The sequence below is a fragment of the Miniopterus natalensis genome, chromosome 9, assembly GCF_054644295.1.
Source record: "Miniopterus natalensis isolate mMinNat1 chromosome 9, mMinNat1.hap1, whole genome shotgun sequence".
NCBI lineage: Eukaryota > Metazoa > Chordata > Mammalia > Chiroptera > Miniopteridae > Miniopterus > Miniopterus natalensis.
The window spans coordinates 65,181,058-65,200,080 of NC_142089.1; the positions used below are offsets into that span (position 1 = coordinate 65,181,058).

At 40.7% G+C, this 19,023-nt stretch overlaps 1 protein-coding gene across 5 annotated transcripts in view; it reads right to left on the reverse strand.

Moving 5' to 3' along the window:
• Window positions 1–19,023, reverse strand: part of KDM1B (lysine demethylase 1B) — a 56,768-nt gene that overhangs the window by 15,754 nt on the left and 21,991 nt on the right. For all 5 annotated transcript variants that reach the window (XM_087820624.1, XM_016205199.2, XM_016205207.2 and 2 more), the window contains 9 exons: window positions 15,705–15,909; window positions 13,898–14,082; window positions 11,267–11,443; window positions 10,838–10,912; window positions 8,436–8,573; window positions 7,353–7,524; window positions 4,634–4,761; window positions 3,469–3,600; window positions 2,487–2,561 (listed from right to left, as the gene is read on the reverse strand). In XM_087820624.1, the coding sequence (XP_087676750.1) occupies window positions 2,487–2,561; window positions 3,469–3,600; window positions 4,634–4,761; window positions 7,353–7,524; window positions 8,436–8,573; window positions 10,838–10,912; window positions 11,267–11,443; window positions 13,898–14,082; window positions 15,705–15,909 (1,287 nt within the window). The remainder of the gene's footprint in view (window positions 1–2,486; window positions 2,562–3,468; window positions 3,601–4,633; window positions 4,762–7,352; window positions 7,525–8,435; window positions 8,574–10,837; window positions 10,913–11,266; window positions 11,444–13,897; window positions 14,083–15,704; window positions 15,910–19,023) is intronic.

The following is a 19,023-nucleotide window of genomic DNA, read 5'->3' on the forward strand; positions in this document are numbered from 1 at the left end:
CTGCCTCTGCTGTAGAAGAACCCAACACCCTGACCATTAGGTTTGTCAGCAGATGCAGCAGAAGTGAAGTAAAAGCCAGACTATACCTTCCAAATCATGCAGGTGCACCTGAGTGACCAAACCATGTCTTATTTAGAGCCTCAGCTGCAAAGGAGTCTGGGACAGTGTGTGTGGTGTGTTTACTTTCCACCATCCACAGTGCAAGATAACAGGGAGATGGGAGTGGAATGAAGCTGAATGCCAAGTACTATATCTACCAGGGCCTTCATCAAAGATTTAGTGTATTTGGCTTGAATCCCAAACTCCAAGATCACAGGAAGTTCAGAGTTCTTCCTGGGATTTTGTTACTGTTTTTTACCACAAGAAAATTAGAAAATTTTGAAAGTAAAAAAACAAGTACTCTATCCTCAATCTGGTTATAGAAAATAGCTACCATGTAACCAAAAAACCCCCCAAAAAACACAATTACTCTTTTGGATATGTAAAAAAGATACAAGAATATAAGATCTAGAGGTTTTCTTAACAAAAAAACCTTTAAAAGCACAGAAAGTTAGGTAAACCAAGAGATACAAGATTAAACATACCCTGGTAAAGAACTAGAGCTAAATCTCAGTGGAGGCAGCCTAGATTGGGTTACACTTTGTCAAATGTTTATTGCTGCGTTCTGTTGAGTTGCAAATCTTTCACTTACAAACTGGGGAAACTTCCAATTCAAACCGTGTGATGTGTGCTGACAAGCATAAAATAAAAATATTTGCTTTCAACATTCAGAGCAGGCTTTGAAATGCAGGCTGAAGCTATGCCCTAACATCCCTAGAGAAGCAGAACGCAAAGAAAGAAGAGGAAATGTACCTGGTCAGGGTCAGCAGAGGTGACCTCAGCAGAGGGTGACCCCAGCAGTGTGAGTCTAACTAACATGTTATCCTGGATGTCAAAAGGCCAAGTTACGAAATACCAGAGGCTGAGCCATTGGATGACTTGCAATTTTAAGAAGAGGAATTAAAAAATTTTTTACTACATGCACTTGCATGATTTGGAAGATATAGTCTGGCTTTTACTTCACTTCTGCTGCATCTGCTGACAAACCTAATGGTCAGGGTGTTGGATTCTTCTACAGCAGAAGCAGTTGAGGGTCCCGTTCACTCAAGGAAGAACTTGAGAGATTAGCCTGGTTCTCTCTCAGGACTCACAGGTAAGGACACTGCTGCCCAGTGGCTCTCCACTTGGTCTGCACGTAATCGCTGAGGGACCATTACAAACGCGACCAGACCAATTCAGTCAGAATCCCTGGGGGGTGAGGTTTTGCAGCCTTTTTTTTTTCTTTCTTTCTTTTTTTTGTTAATCTTCACCCGAGGATATTTTTTCCATTGATTTTTTTTTAGACATAAAGGAAGGGAGGTGAAGAGACAGAGAGAAAGAAACATCGATGTGAAAGAGACACAATGATTGGTTGCCTCCAGCATGCACCCCAACCAGGGCTGGGGATGGAGCCTGCAGCCGACGTACATGCCCTTTACCGGAATCAAACTACACTATTAATGGCAAGTCTACAGTACTGCTACTAACTACACTATTCACGGCAAGTCAACAATACCACTACTAGCTACCCAGCTAGTTAGTTAAAGGCAGGAATATGAGGACCCATCCTCTGGAGGACTCATACGCTATACCTTGACTTTCCATTTGCTATGCAATCCTTTATTTCCGTATGAATATCAAGGACTGTGAAATATTTTCAGATAACTGAAAAGTATAAAATATAGCTAGTCTAGGAACTAGTGATCATTCGTCAATTATACTTCTTGGTAATCATTTTAGACATAACTAAATTTAAATAAACTTACGGGGTTTATTTGTCCTCCTCTACCCCAAGTAAGCACCTTTGTTCTCCAACACTATAGAAATTTCAATGTGATCTCATATATTGTTACGTTACAACACCTTTCACAGCCCACTTACTAAAGCGGTTTACAAAAATTTCAAATAAAACAAAAGTACTTCTGTAGTTTCAAAATGAAAACTCAGAGCTTTCTCGATTTGAAAGATGGTCCCAGGGTAAAACAAAAAAACAACAGCAACAAAATCCTGTCAGTCTGGAAAACACTGAAGTAAAATAGGGTTTTTTGAATGCAGGACTTCTCAGAGCCTTTAATATGTTCCTATTTAACCCTAAAACTAGAGTGTAGTATACAATACTTTCCAAACTTATGTGGCCAAAGAATTTATTTTCCTGTTCAATTCTCAGGAATAATGTACCATAGAACCCACTTTAAGAAACTTCAGAATTCCATCTGCCATGAATCTATGGAGTGTTAGATGAGTTCCATCGGATTTGCACATCTGCCACACAATTAAGTGGCATGCGTAACTCTTCAGAAACCAAACAAGGCTCAAGGCAGATTGCCAAAGGCCAACTTCTTGGTGGAAAAGACTCTTTTCCCTTACTGTCAGGCCCCTGAAACATCTAGAGAAATTCTAGTACTTACCTTTTGTGCTGTATACCCTGTCCCATCTGTCGTGGTAACTTGTACTTCATCTCCAGAATAATCAACACTCTGTACCTGCTCAAGAAAAAAATGATAAAAAACATGACAGAAATAAACCAGGCAGAGAAAGACAAACATCAAAATCATGCTGCGAAGAGATTCCACTTATATGTGGAATCTAAAGAACTTAATAAACTGATGAACAGAAATGATTCAATGACATGGAAGCATGGATCAGACTAATGAATCTCAGGGGATGGAGGAGGGTGGGTGGGTGGTGGAGGAGAGATTAACCAAAGAATTTATATGCATATATGCACAACCCAAGCACACAGACAATGGTGTGGAGAGGGAGTGGGGAGAGGGGGGGACGGGGTGAAATGGGTCAGTGGGGAGAAAAAGGGACATCTGTAATATTTTGAACAAAAATAAAACAAAAAACATGATGGAATGATATGATCCAGGACCCTTTCCAGTCTCCTAGTATGTGAGTTTACATCTCCAAGGCTATGGAAAATCATTTGCTGGCATTCAGGGATCAAAGCAACAGTTATAGCCTATTTCAGGAAACTATCATTCAGCCATTAAAGTTTATAAATACTATGTTGAAATATGGCAGACCTTTATAATACAGTGTGAAGTGTAATATAAATAATTGCCTTTATGATTATAACAATGTACAATACAAATGCACAGGGACAAAGATTGGAAGGGAAAATTTTAAAGTGAAAATAATTGCTTTGGGCCAGGAATGTTGTAAGCAACTCGAACACTCTATAATCAATGAAAATGCATCTGTGTCACTGCTGTTTCCTAACAGCAGCAGCTAATTGACATGAGTGATACTGGGACCGTATCATAAAAATACTTGGAGGCACAGGCTGACATTAAGTACCCGTCTCCTGTGTCATCCACATGCCCCAAACTTCAAATCCTCTAAACACAAGGCCAAACCGGAGCCTCCCACCACTGTCATACTCACTGGAGACTTGAGCCGAATGTCTAGTCCTTCAGCCAGTTTTTCAATGATGACAGAGTAGCCGGGAGTGAGGAGAGTGTGGTCACCAGCAAATTGGGCAAAGAATTCGTTGTGGTCCCAGGAGCGAGCCGACACCTGGGAAACAACAGAAGAGGTTGGGAAGAGAAGAGGTATTCCCACCTCTTCTTGAGGCTGCACCTAAGGGACAAGAAAGGACCCCCAGGAGGGAAAGTCACCTGAGGCAGGAGGGCAGGACTGCCATGAACAGGGCAAAGCATGATGGAAAGAGGGGACACAAAGACCAACCCTGGCGGGTCCTGCTGTTGGGGACGGACACTGCTCCACAACACACAGGAAAGCTTACTTTAGAACAAAAGGTAGATATGATTTGGGTGTGGGTACCACTCTTTAATAAAAACAAAAGCCGTGTTACAGATCAACAGCCCTGGAAAAGGAGAATTCTATGACAGTAAAACTGCATTTGATCACCCCCATATAAAAATATGCCAACTGTTGGTCTTGAATGTGGAAACTCTATAGAGGCTGAAACGCAGCATGATTTTGGAAAACAGTGCTATTCCAATGAACATGGAGAGGTCCCAAAGAGGATGACAATTCAGTCAGGAGCTATCTGTGGAGCCTCTATTCAAAATACAGAATATTTAAGTAGCCAAGTCACAGTTGGTTAAATAAGTTAGGCAAGTTTAAATTTATTTTAGCAAGGTAAACAGACCATAACTGCAAGGATACACTCTTTTGGCCTCTTGAGAGCAATGTTTTCAGACCATGCAGGGCTCCACAGAAATGCTCCAGGGCCTCCCTAAAGGGCATGGGAGGGGAGGGTGAATGTACAGGGCTCTGGGCCCCTCCCTGATTCAGCCCAGAGGCCCTCCTGTATTAGGTTTACACATAGAGCTTCTTCACTGGCATTATTGGAAAAAGGGTTTCTCTTGCTTTTTAAAAATATATATATTTTCAAAACCACTGTGGGGTTAGTATGCTCTGAAATCATGGTTTTCAAACTTTGTTTTTTAAATTTATTGTGGCAGCAAAACCATTGTTTCCTGTTTACCCAAACCAGCCCAAGTTTGATATTGAGATTATATAAAATACACACATATACAAAAACAAGCATTTTCAAAGCACGTTGCAGGAAACCCAGTCGCACCTGATGGAGGTTGCTGCCACAGGCATATTCCAGGTTGCTAAGGTGGAACTGAAGCACCTGCTCTTCCAGGTCACTGAAGTGGATACCAGATTCCTTAATGAAAGCTTTGTAGATCTCCTCTATCTTTTCTGTAATGGGAATGGACCAAAGCAGAAAAAACAGCTTTAGCAGTATTCTCTGATTCTTTATCTTTGCTCTCAACCTCCTCTAACCCGCAAAACCCCCAACTTCTGAAGTCCTTTCCCAAGACAACTCAGGGGGAAGGGTATCTTGATAAGGTTGGTTTCTCTCAGGAAGTAAAAGCTTATCTTAACTGGAAACAAAACTATGTAGGTTCTATATCTTCACCATGTTTCATTTCTGCTTAGTTGAGAAGCTGTTTCTTCTTCTGCTCAAGAAACAGAAAAGCACCCCTGCGCATGTGAAGACAGACATGCAGAGAGGATTCCCACGCCCTTCTGGTCACATTGCCTTCAAGTCAAGTTTTTATAACATCTCCCCGCAACAGGAGGATCTGTGATACACTGACTGTTGGCTATATTCTCTCCCCAGCAAGAACATTCCATTACAGACTGCCTGCACGTCAGCTCTCTGCCTTGGCACCTTTAATTACTGGTTCTCCATTGCCTGTGTAATAAATCCCAAACCCACAGCCAGACCGTGCCAGCACGCTTTTAGCCTTTCCAAACATGGCAACACCACCTGCCCACTCCCAGGCTCCGCTGCAGAATCTCTTCCTGGTAAAAGCCATGCCCCACAGCAGGTCTGCCCCAGGCCATGCCCACTCCCAGGCCAGTGGCACCCAGACTCAACATGCCTCAGAAGTCGAGTTTGTTATCAGCCTCAGCACTTATCTATCCCACTCAACTGGAACTTTCAACTACATATACACAGCACTGTGATACCATTCCAATAACCATCTAAGACTCCTTTCTTGGGGTGTGGGGGGAGGCTCACAAGGGATGAATTATAAGAATCTTAGTCTAGGTCACATCTTTGTAAGCTTCCAGAGGAAGATGACCATCTAGTGCATACACTGTGGACCCAAAGCTTCCATACAGCACAGTGAACTTGCTTAACTAGCAAAAGAACTGGCTATCTTCCACTAGACTATAACAGGAAGAATCACAGCACCTCTGGATTTGTGCCAGGCTGTTGGCCCTAGACCACTGGGTGCTTTCATTTGTTTGTTCGGGTTTTTTAAATTATTATTTTATTTTTTATATTTTTATCACTTTCAGAACCTTCTTGTAGCAATCCCATTCCTGCCTCCTGTTGTTTCTCTTTTCCTTTGGGTTTTGTAGCGGTTCGTCAAGAACCAAGATTGCTGGAACAGTACATAAAATTAAGTATAAACAGACTGAGGAAAGTCTAAATGTGATTTTTATGTAAATGCTATTTAAAAGCTTTAGTACATATGCTGTGTGAAATTAACTCTAGTTTCTTGGTATTTATATTAGGCAGGATATAGCTAACCTTACATGGAGATGTGTGCATTATTAGTAAAGCTTTTCAAAAAATAATAAGATGAAACAACTACTTACACAGTAAGTGCTGCTGGCCCTCCCTTATTTAAAGTAAGGTCAAGACAAAGCAATATTATTACATTTTTACTTGGTGACATTGCAAGAAATATAAAGAAAATGCCACCCAGTGACTAACACACATGTGAAGAACAGTAACCAAATTCTGAGAACACCCTGAAAGTGAGCCTAATAACCATCCCCAATTCCAGAAAATTCAACAACTCACCACTTGTTCTGGACAGTATGGCATATAACTGAATGATCCCTGTTGACCTTAGTAAATTTCTGAAAATGTTCTGTTATGGTTTGTCTGTCAACACTTACTAAGGGTCATCACAGTGTGGGTCAGTCTCAGGAGGTAGGGGTTGGGGAGGGCGGATAAACAACAGGAGACAGACAGTCCCTGCTACTGAGCAGTTTACCCCAAACAGAGATGGAGTCTACACCAGGATGAGGAACTAAGAACCCTCACAAAGAAACATTTAGTTGAAGCAAATTAATATCTTCAATATTGAGTTCAAATGTTCGTACTTTAAGAAACTCCAACATGCTTCCATGAATGACAAGTGAATCCATTCAGGTCATAAAATTGCAGGTTAAATAAATATCAATTTAAGGAGCAATACAGTAAAATCTCAGCTGGCACCTCCATGGAAATGAGTCATGATACACAGTCAAGTTTTCTAAAGAACTGTGGTTAATATTGTCCATTTAGGACCAAAGCCTAAAGAATTTGAAGTAAATTATTAAAGTACATGTTTTTGCATTCTTAAACAAAATATACTGAAAAATCTTAACCTACTGCCCTGCCCCCCCAAAAAGAAATCCTGGCCTACAGATACTATATAGAAACGACATCATGTGGTGACTGTTTTATTTACATAGGGCTTAACGCACTTTACTCAAAAGGAAGCTTCTCTGGGAAATTGAAAAGCAAACAGCATAATTTTTTAAACACCAGCTATTGTGTAAAGTAAGGTGTGTGTGTGTCCACACACAGGCAGCTAAAGGTCCCTGAGGAAGCTCTGCTCCCTCTGCACACCGGTCTGGAGGACTCATCTGTCCAGAAGGAATGCTCTGAAGGGCTATTCGTGTCGCATGCACGGGCCTCATGGACGAATGACGCTACTGCTGATGGAGCTTCGGTTAGAATGTGACTCAGAGGAACAACGGGAACCCCGCTCTCCCCATACCTCCCAAGGGGACATCCTGGAGCTGAGCTTTATCCTTTCTCCACTCAGAGACAACGTCCAGGAGAGCGTTAAAATGGAAATCCATGCGCTTGTCAATAGTGGGGTCAGTGATTCTTCCACCTTCCTGAATTAAGTCACATCTTTCTCCAAATTTATGCATGCTGATGCCAAGCTTCAAAATAATAAAAATAAGAAGGTGAACATTTCTCCCTGGGAAAAATAGGCACAGGTTCTAAGGTGAAATCAGACAGAGCTCTCATGGAGAAAACGGTCTAGTACCTCTCAAAAATAAAGCTCAGTATACTTCACAGAAAATGGCAGCCCAGGAAGGCAGTGAAAAAACAGCATGAGATCTACGTGCCCTTGTTTTATGTGAGCGTGAGGGTGACAGCGACAGTTTCTACGCCATGCAGTCCCCAGTCTTGTTGGCCAATATTTATTAATGCCACAGATGCTACAGCTGTGCACCGCCTCTCCTTGCTCCGATGTCCTATGTCCTCTATGGACTCTCACGTAAACGAGCACACAAACACACAAACACTCACAGAGGTCGAAACTGAATTTACTGTTGATAAATATTTTAGGGAAAACCAGGTTTTCAAAGGAACTACGCAGGATTGACCGATAAGAGATAGAACGTCCAGTCCAACAACGAATAATTTTTTTTTTAGTGTAAGTCTGTCTCAAATACTGTATGGAAAATATCCTGTGTAATAGCTGGGATGTACTTATACTAAAAAAATTACTTGTTATTTATCTGAATGTAACTGGGCATTCTGTACTATTATTTGCTTAATCTGACAACCCTAAAATTATGAGCTAATCCAGTGGCCTAAAAATAACACACAAATACAAACTAAAGCTCTTAGAAACAGAAAAAAGTATTGTAAGTCTTTAAGTACTACCTTCTCCGAGAGGCATAACTCTGTCTTTATTTACTTTTCAGAGAAGATGAGGGGGCAAGAAATCATTCTGGAGTTGTCACCTATTATTTAGGAGCATATTAATAATACTACACAGAAGGAAACTGATAATTTTTTCTTTTCCTTATTTATAATACAAATCTTAAAGAAAGAAACCCACTTGTTCACACATGAGCGCTATTGGGTTGTTAATACAGCCATTGACGATCTGGGCTCCTCTTCCCACAGTAACGCCTTTAAAAGATTTATCATCCCACACTCGGCCTCCAATTCTGTCTTTGGCTTCCAGCACAGTCACCTAAAAAGACAGACAAGTGGGCAAGCTATGCAAGACAGAAGAGTCATATCAAATGCACTATTCTAAATGTAGAATAATACAGTTGAATAAGTTCCCTATTTGGTTAATGTTTTTATTACATTACTAGAGAAGTGACTTTGAAAAGAAAGCCGTGTGGACAGAAGCCCAAGTGACAGTGAAACAACCCAGATTCTAATAAGGAATGAGTGAGTGGTCCGCCTGCTGGTGAAATCCTCACACTGTTCCCTCTCAAATTCCAGTATGATAAGATCTGATGAACTAGTGCATGAAATGCACTTGGAAAGCTTTTACTAAATAGTATTCCATAAATGAAAAAGCACTATCAAAAACTAGGTTCAAGAGGAGATTTTGTCCTATGAAATATCCATGTATGTAGCACAAGTCCTTTAACATTGCAAACAGGCCTTAATTTTTTTTTTAAAAATCATGTCACCTCATGGACTTGACCTAAAGCAGGTTGGTCCCACACCCAGTCTATTTTAACTCCTTCAAATTTCTCATTGTGGTGGCAGAGGAGCTGCTCTCCGGTGGACAGCCCTGTGACTCAAAGTGGTACATACACTATACTCCCCCAGGTTGCAGAAACTGAAAATGTGAGTACTATTCAGTTCAAGGCCAGTCATTCGTCTCTGGGTCCTTAGAAGCTCTTCTTCAAATTGCTCAAGGTTCCCTGAGTTACCCACTCTCAGGTGACTCAGAGGAATCTATTTTCTAATCATGAGAGGGATGGGCGCTCTCCATGGGGAGCCCCTGAGAGAAAGGGGCGAGTAATAGGGATCCTCTGAATATTCTTCCTCCTCAGACCTACGTTCCTCATTTCCTCCAACTAGAAAGGCTACAGCTGGTGGTCCTGCCCTCCCCACCCTCCTTCTCTGACTTCAGATTAACACAGAATCGTCCGTTTCTAGTTTCCTTTTAGTGTGAGAGAAAGGCTGAACATTAAAGACTCTCTGAACAGTAACAAACTTCCCCTGTCCCATAATCTGTGGGTTTCCCAAGCAAAAAGCAAACAAGAAACCTTGGCCCTGATATCTAACACTGAAATAAACAATCAATCAAAACACCTCACAGCTTAATACCACTAAGGAAATATTTGCAAATGCAAACATACTTCCTACAAATCTCGCTCAGATTCTTCTGCTTTGTCAGCAATATAATGTAATTCAAGACTTAAGTCCTCCATTCAATCAAGAGGAAAACCTCTCTCAGGCACAGCTATTGAAAACTTTTCTCATCCCTGGAACCTCCAGCAGAGAAGATGACGTTGTGGAAAAAAGAACATCATTTCTTTTAGCCAGATAGAGATGAGCAGAGACTAATTCAATTTTACCAAATTAATTTTCATGTTTGGTTTAAGTGAAAACCAAAATCCTTGCAAAATAAGTTTTGTTTTGTTTTTCTTTTTTAATTTAATTTAATTTTTATTTTACAGATGTCCCCTTTTTAACCCCACTGATCCCCTCCACCCCACTCCCAGGCCCTCCTCACACCAAAATAAGTTTTTAAAAAGGAGAAATGTGTCAGATTTGGGAAGTCACAGAAATTTAAGGTTAATCTGAATGAATCTAACACAAATTAGATACTGAACTGCACAAATGGTTTTTTGTAATAGTGTCTATTTTGGCTAATTTTGAACAACTGTAATAAAGTAGTACACCAGATAAAAAAAAAAAAAAATCCTACCTTGGGAAAGCAGGCAACCTCAAATATGTATAATACTTTAGAATTCATGTAATTCTGTCTCAACCATGGCTTAACTAATCCAATCTTGCTTCCAAAACCAAAGATTTTGTCTCTCAGAGTAATATTCAAAGGGTTTCTTTAATTTACATAAAATAATGTAACTGGGTATATTTCAGAAACTTCTATAAAAGAAACTTCCAAGCTGCTATCTGTTGTCTCAAACTATTGCAGAAATAAAGGATTTTCCCCAATGACCCCTATATTATGTCAGTAACAACTTGTCAGGGATTTCTGCTTTGATACCAACTTAAAAATATCTTCTGAGTTACTCATTACTCTAAATCTCTCTCCAAAGCTGTGGGAATTTCCATCTTCCTCTACTTTTCTTTTATTGAACCAATTTCAAATTTTCTATCTTTTCTAGAATTGACTGTAAAGATATAAAGATAGCATGTATTCAGCACTTTGTGAAAATCAGGAACTGGTTTCTAAGTCTTAGAAAATTTGGACAGAGGAGCAGTTAACCATCTGTTTCCACCTCCATGAGCCAAAAATCTTACCTTAATTCCAAAGTTATGCAGTTGCCTAGCAGCTGCTAATCCTGCTGGACCAGCCCCGATAATGATGACTGATTTCTTCAGGGGGGGAAAAAAAAAAAGTCCAATTAGAGCAATGAAAACAATGTGCTGTTTTAGTTGTTCTGGAAGGTACTAACTACCAAACAATGTTGGTTCATTTACATTTTTTTGATGTCCATGGCAGAAAGTTATTTTTCTAAAGAAATTCTGTAGTACTTTTCTTAAGTAATCCCTCCCTCTTCTCTACAGTCCAGGAAACAGTGCTTGATAGTATCCTCTCTAGAGAAATACATACTCTAACAAGTCTTGCTTTATAACTTTTATGGTGATATTGTGACTTTTGCTAGTATTATTAACAGCAATGTACTGGCCTGTATCATGGTAGTGTTATTGCTAGAGCTAGTCACCTACACTGTGGTAATCTTTAGGAAGAAGATGCTGGTCGGTGCCGACGCTGAGGACGCCTGTGTTGATGAGACCTTTTCTCGTCATAAAATAAAGTATCCTCTCCACTTCCTGAACACATCGAATGCGCACGAGACCCCGGACAATGATGTGAGGAATACATTTATGAGGAGTAAGAGCTTCCTGTGTTTGGAAATAAAACCAAACTGTTAAGGCAAACAAACAAAAAGCAACTCTTGGTTCCTCAAAAAGTTAAACACAGAATTACCACATGACCCAGTAATTCCACTCCTAGGTACATACCTGCAGGAACTGAAAAGAGATGTTCAAATAAAATGTTTAAAGCAGCACTGTTCAAAGAGCCAAAAAAGATGTTCATTAACAGCCTAACAGATAAACAAATGTGGTCTATCCACATACAGAATATCATTTAGCCATGAAAGGCAATGATGCATGCTACAACATGCATGAACCTTGAAAACATCATGCTCGGTGAAGACGCTCATTAGAGAAGGCACATACTGTATGATTCCATTTATATGAAATGTCCAGGTAAATCTATAGAGACAGAAAGTAGATTGGTGGCTCCTGGGGGAAAGGGAGGAATGGAGAGTTACTGCTTGAGGACTGTGGGGTTTCCTCTTGGGGTAACGAAAAATTTCTGGAACCAGATAGCGGTGATGACTAAACAACATTGTGTATGTACTTAATGACACTGAGTTATACATTTTAGAATAGTTTAAATGGTGAATTGTATGTTCTGTGTATTTTATCACAATAAAAAGAAACTCTAAGGGTCATTCCATTCCATCCTTTATAACTAAGATACAGTAAGATGAAAGGGAGGCTTGCCTGGTGAACGGACAAAAGGTAGATACAATTTGTATCTTATCACTTAAGCTTCCCTCCCTGAGAACGAGTGCTATTGGGAGTATGGGGGCAGACCACATCACAGATATATTCCTGACTCAATAAACCATGCAACAAAGGCCACTGTAGAAACCCAGGCTGCTCCGTGTACTGGCAGCAGGAAAAGTTGGATTCTTATCACTGATAAGATGAGGGGGGACCTCTGCTCAATCCAGCTTTGGCAAGGCCTTGGTTCATTTCAAAGATTCCACAGTAATGTGGCCTTGGCCTGGTGTGAAGTTAAAATAGGCACTGGAGGTGGGAGTAGGGGAGTCCCTATCCCCAGCCTCTCCTTTACCTGTCACCAACCCCCAGCTTCACCAGAACCTGAACAAACACAGGAAGATACACTTGAAGTAGTCAAAAAAGAACACGCACAAAATTGACCTTCATTGCTTCAGAAGATAAACTGTGTATTTATGAAATTTAAAGACAATCATTTCAAAGTCTTTGATTCTTCTATAGCAAACATTTGTGTTTTACCACTGGAGTATGAAATACACACAAAACATACTCTTTTTGATCGAGACTGAAAAGTTCACAATTTTTTTCTGTAAGATTCTTCTCCTGTATAAGTTAAAGTCAAATTTAAAAAATGTTAAAAATTAATCCAACGCTATTTCTGAAAAGTGTATCTTTATAGTTGCTCACAGGAAATTCTGACCACAAATGTTTACTGAGCACCTACCTCAAGCCCATTGGGGAGGAAATAAATAATTAATTCTATGTTGCCCAGCCTACTCACCTGGATATAATTTGTATAAATGGCATTAACAGCCATCACTTAATCAGGTCACCTCATACTGGAGTCTAATCCAGTGAAATACCAGGGTGGAACTGGAATGTCCTTCTTGGTGGCTTTGAAAATTTTATGCATTGAGCAGTCGCTTGATTAATTGCAGAAGAAATTAATAAATCAGAAAAATACTAGGGTCAGAAAAAGTTTCTGTGCGGGGTTTTTTTGCTTTTTTTTTTATAAAAAGCTTGTGTTCTCTCCCGGCCAGGCGTGGCTCAGCGGTTGAGCGTTGACCTAGGATCCAGGCGATCGGGGTTCGATTCCCGGTCAGGGCACATGCCCGGCTTGTGGGCTCAATCAATGACTTTCTCATCATTGATGTTTCTATCTCTCTCTCTCCCTCTCCTCTCTCTGAAATCAATAAAGATATATTAAAAAAATAAAAATAAAAGCTTGTGTTCTCACACCTCATGCCCAAATTTATCTCCATCCCTTTCAAGGCTGGCACTGCATGTATAAGGCCCCTAACATTTATTGTCCAACAGAGAGCAAAGGTCACTTGAATAATGAGGTGGATATGAACCCTGCCCTCAGTGGGCTTCAGTGTGCCACCTTTTCTTTTGGCATAGTCATTGGAACTGTTTGAACCAAACTTTTCATCTTATACTCACTCACTAGAGAGTCAAGAAATCTGATGATACGTGGTCTAAAGTGGCAGTTCTCAGGAAGGAGAGACTTTGCCCCACTGGGCAATAGCTGGAGACACTTTTGGTTGTCACATCTGGGGGGTGCTCTCGCACCTAGGGCGCAGAAGCTGAACATACTACCATGCACAGGACAGCCCCTCACGCAAAGACTATCCCCCCAAAATGTCGATGCTGCTGAGGTGGAGAAACCCTTGTCGAAAGGTTCCGTCCACAGGTAAAGCAGCTCCTCTCCTTCAAGGGAAGTCTCTGTCCACGTGCTGAAAGCTAATATGCCCCCCCACTTACTTTGCAGTTAGTGTACCACAGGGCCAGGATGAGGTTCCTCAATGCCAGGTACATGGTGGGGTCTCGGGAATACTCTGGGAACTCGTAGAGCTCATCCAGCTCCATCACATCTGGCCTCACGCACAGGGCTTTGCCGCACTCATTGGGCTGGTAGAAGGGCTGGAAGTACCGGTTCATGCCTGGAACTGACAGAAACACAAACAGGCAAATCCTCCAAGCTGTCGCTTCCAAATACGGGTGAATTAAAGGGCAAAATCAAACCAACGAGGACGGCCAAGAGGAGCTCCAGTCTGTCCTAAAGCATTTCTGCTTCCTCCCTCCAGTTAGATAACATTATGTGCGAATTAGACACTTATTTTTCCCATTCTTCACAAATTTAATTTCCGTGGTATGGACAAGTTTTTAAAAGTTGTAGTTGTGGTAATAAACCAACAGGTACCATAAAATTTACCATCGCAACCATGTTTAAGTGTACAGTTTAGCAGTGTTAATTATATTTATATTGTTGTACAACAGATCTCCAGAACTTTTACAACTTCAAGGCTCAAACTCTGTACCTACTGAAACCAACTCCCCATGGAAATACATCTTGAAAATAACTTTTATTGGAATTTTTCTGATTATAAAATGAATAGGTTCACAGAAATAAACAGCAATTACTAACTCCTGATAATCCTTGAGTGGGGGGGTCTATAGACTACAAGTGCTGTTTCTATGAATAAAGAATTTTAATATTATAGGAATTTGTTTTTACAAAGCCAGAAAAATGCTACTTTCTAATATTTTCTAACATTTTTTTTTTTTTTTTATGACATCAAGAACATTTTTCCATGTTATTAAATAGGACTTCAATGGACATACCATATTTTCTTATCATTTAATCATCCCACTAATGCTGGGCACTTAAACTTCATCCAGTTATTCACTATTATAAGCAACGCCACACAAATGAATCTTTGGACATAAATCTTTGGACTTACTTTATAATTTACTTTGAAAATTTAGGATAAATTCACAGGGTCAAAGGGCATTGACTTTAAGGTTTTTTATTCACACTGCCAAATTGTCCTTCATAAATGTACAAACCCACTAATTTGAGTGCCTGTTTCATTCCACTTAAACTAACGCTGGGAATTTTCACTTCTGCTTTGATTTCAACCACAGCTGCATTTTTACAGGACCCAGTGTTATGAGTTAAAAACCTTAAGGTAGAGCCACAATGTCAAAATCTGTTTGCATCATCAAAAATGAAGTTTCTAATTGAAAAATAAAATTAAAGTAAGAAAAAAAAAACTTTGTTAGTGTTTAGGCAGAAGATCTAGAGTTCTTGTTTGTACACAAAGAATTCTGGTGTGGGATTTTAAAGACATGATCAAAAGCATGCCCACCCTGACCTGAAGTATTCAATTTTTTCAAGAGTGGATCCTTTTGCTGAGATTCTCAACAGCATCATTCGAAATAGAAAGACTCAGAGTAAAAAGAAGGGCTGCTCATATAAATCAAATGTTTCTTCCAGTATGAGTTTGCATTGTCATCAACTTATCCAGCTTTCAAATAAATGCTCATTAAACTCTATAGACACGATTCTTGGACAAGGGTTAGAGGCTTTCCAATTACTGAGGGAAAAATTAACTGCACAATATACACAAATGATATGACATCCAAAGCATAACCAAGTCTGTGATATAATGAAGTGCTTTATACCACACTTGGAAAACATGAAGTCTTTTCCATTCTGCTCACCCACACATTCCCAGGGACCAAGGGGGAAGGGGAAGAAGCAGGGAGTGCCAGGACCAGCTCTCACCCAGCACAGTGGGGACCGCCTTGGGGTGCTCCAGCTTCCCGGGGCTGGCTTCGCTGGCTGCGCGGTTTGTGCTGGTGCAGGAGGGGCTCATGCCAACGCAGTCGGGGTAGTAGGCAGAGAGCAGGGGTGCTGCCACGCTGTCTTTCAGCAAAGGAGGTAGAATGAGCATGGAGTACCACCAATGGTTGGAAACTTCCGACACTCTCTGAAATGGGCAGAGCAAGACCAAGAGGGACAATGGCAGACAGGAAATGTACGTGCAGATTCAGCCAAGAACAGATGATTGTCTTCACAGTATTCTTTCTTAACCCTTCCTCTATGCCTTCTCCCACTCAGCAATCCTACACCAGAGTTCAGACACTCAGATTTAGAAACAAAAGTGACTGGAGATACCTGGAGAGCATGTTTCCAAGGCAGAGTTGTTTCAGATACACAGCAACAGCCTCCTCCTCTCTCCCTGCCCCCTCCTCGGGAAACCCACCAACTCCAGGTCAGTCTTAAAGCTGCATCCATCGACTATACTGCAAGCCTAGGTTTAAGTGTGACATGACAACTTCCTTTCTACTAGTTATCATTTATAATCCATCCCCCCTTTTTACTTAGGATCCAAAGATAATTGAAATTGAAAAACTGGGCAGAAAAAAGTAATTCTCCTAAGTTGTAGCCAAGCATTACTGCTTTTTGCCAGAGGCTACTAAAATATTTTCAGAGGGAAAAGTACAACCACCAAAATAGATGCTAAATGTAGAACTGAACAAGAAAAAGCTATTTTTGGTCTTAAAATATGTGGTACATTCCAGAGTTGATTTAACATATGGAATCACTGGATCAAAGCATACCCACAATGACTAACCCTTGCAATAAAAAGAAAATGTGGTTGGCTTCGAAAGCAACACTCCACAAACCCTATGTTAGACAGCCTTTTCTAAAAGTGATCCTGAATGCATGCTCCAAGAATTCAAAGAATCAGATACAGGAGAAACCTTGAGCTCAGGGCCCCTCTGATGTTAGTTCTCTAGGCTCCCAGCAAATGCCACTTGCCATCAAGCAGGGGTCCGTGAGCTCAAGGTCTACAGGGTTAATCCAGTTTGGAGATGCATTTTGTTTGCCCTTCAAATTTCACAGAGTCCAAATCTGGGACTAGCAATTTTCAGTTTACTACAAGCCCCAATGTTCCCTATAAATCACTCCCCACTGCTTCACACATTCATTTTGAGTGCCTTGCCCCAAAAGTATTTCAGTGTGCAATTTTTGTTCTCCAGGCTAGTTTTAGGTTTGGCTACCCTTGACCAGTTGTGCTATACCAAAAAGAAGGGAAGCTTCAGTCCCTTCCCCAACACACCAGGGCTGCCTCTATGGGCCCCCTTCCGAGTAGAGCCCCAAGGAGAAAGTAAACTGAGGGTTCACATCCTGACACTCCAAACAAACCACAGAGAGGGCAGAATGTGGGTGCCTTAAAAAACATAAATCCAAGCTCTTCCATTCTCTCCTACTTCCTGGGTCTTGCAGCTGTGATGATAAATTAAATCAGGACTCAAGAGAGAGCCCCTGCCATCATATTACCTCCCCCCAGTCTTTCCTCCCTGTAGAAGCCCACCTGAGGGTGCTCTAACCCGCCTCTGCACTGGAACACTAGAAACTCAAACAGGGAGTAATAAACTAGCATTTGATTTTGCTATTCCAAGTGTGTTCTCTCAACACACTCACCATTCCTGGACACCTGGCTATAATTTTGCCCACATGCCATCAAAAATTCCACTGTCACCATGAATACACACACTGATGAAGAAATTGTACTTGATATAGTCAGTCTATTAATTTAATGAAATATCCATTATACTGGGTTAAATAGTATTCCCCCCAAACCTCAGAATATGACTTTTTTCAAAAACACGGTCTTTGTAGACTTTGTCATACTGGAGTAGAATGAGCCTTAAATTCCCTATGACAAGCATCCTTATAAGAAGAGAAGAGACAGAGACAGGAGACACACAGGGAGAGGGTCAAGTGATGACAGAGGCAGAAATTGGAGTGATGCATCTATAAGCCAAGGAATGCCAAGAATTGCTGGCAACACCAGAAGCTGGAAGAAGCAGGGAGGACCCTCCCCTAGGGCCTTCAGAGGGAGCACAGCCCTGCTAACACCTTGATTTCAGACATTCAGCCTCTGGAGTTATAAGACAATAAACTTCTGTTGTTTTAAGCCACCCAGTTTGTGGTAAGTTGTTACAGCAGCCCTAGGAAACTAATGTGGGTACTCAAAATTTAAAAAGTGCTTTAAAAGTGACCCTAGAATCCATAGAAACAGAAAAAGGGTAAGTAGGTGATATGGCTAGAAGCCTGCTCCTGACCCCTCCTTATTGAAACACAAAAGTAAGTGGCAGATGAACACCCAGAGACTCTCCCAAAGTTTTAAAAGTTCATATATCCCAAGAATATAGCCTCTGTCCTACAGCTCAAATTCTTTTGCATGCAAAATACTCTAATGTTAGGGGAAAGTTTCATAAGGTATTGTAACGGTGTTTACTTTTTCCTTTCTTTCTAATCTCATCCTGTCTACCCTAATCCAGATATTATTTGGGCCACTAGTTTACCATGGAAATGTTTTAGGGTACAACTAATTATTAAAAATGTGTGTATGTATGTGTCTCACACACCCCTCTATATAACAGAATGGTTTTAAAATAGATTTGCTAGATGTTAATTCTCCCTTTGCCTAAACATCAACCAATCCCTGAGATTCAGAAATTTAGAAAAACTGCAAATTAACAATCCTGAATCATAGAAATGCAGAAAAACTCAGAATCTCAGAATTTTAGAAACTCAAGAGTTTTAGAAAGTCATTTTCTGGAACAGCCACTGGATCTGATTATGTGACCCATGGACTCTGTAGCTCGGGTAGCAAACAAAGCTTCGTAAGACAAATGACATGTGTGAGGCTTCGCCAGCTGGAGACGCTGCTTTCCCTTCCATGGCAGGGACAGGACAAAGCAGTTACAGCAAGGTTAGAATACACAAGAACACTCTCACAGCTGAATCTGGGCCAAGACCATCAAACTCTGGGCCTCCTGTTCCTTTCTTGGAAGGATTCAAGCGGAGATAAGGTCATAGAGTCACCCATAAAAAACAAGTATAACAAGCCTGATCCTTACAGCAAAGCAAGGTAGCTATTTCTTCCTTTTTATTTCCTTTTAATGTAAAGCAATATAACTTTATCTTAATATGGGGAGGATCACCTATAATACCACTATTGCTAGCATTTTCATCGTATCATTATTATGTTAGATTTAAAAGGCTCAGATCAGCAACCAGGGAGAGA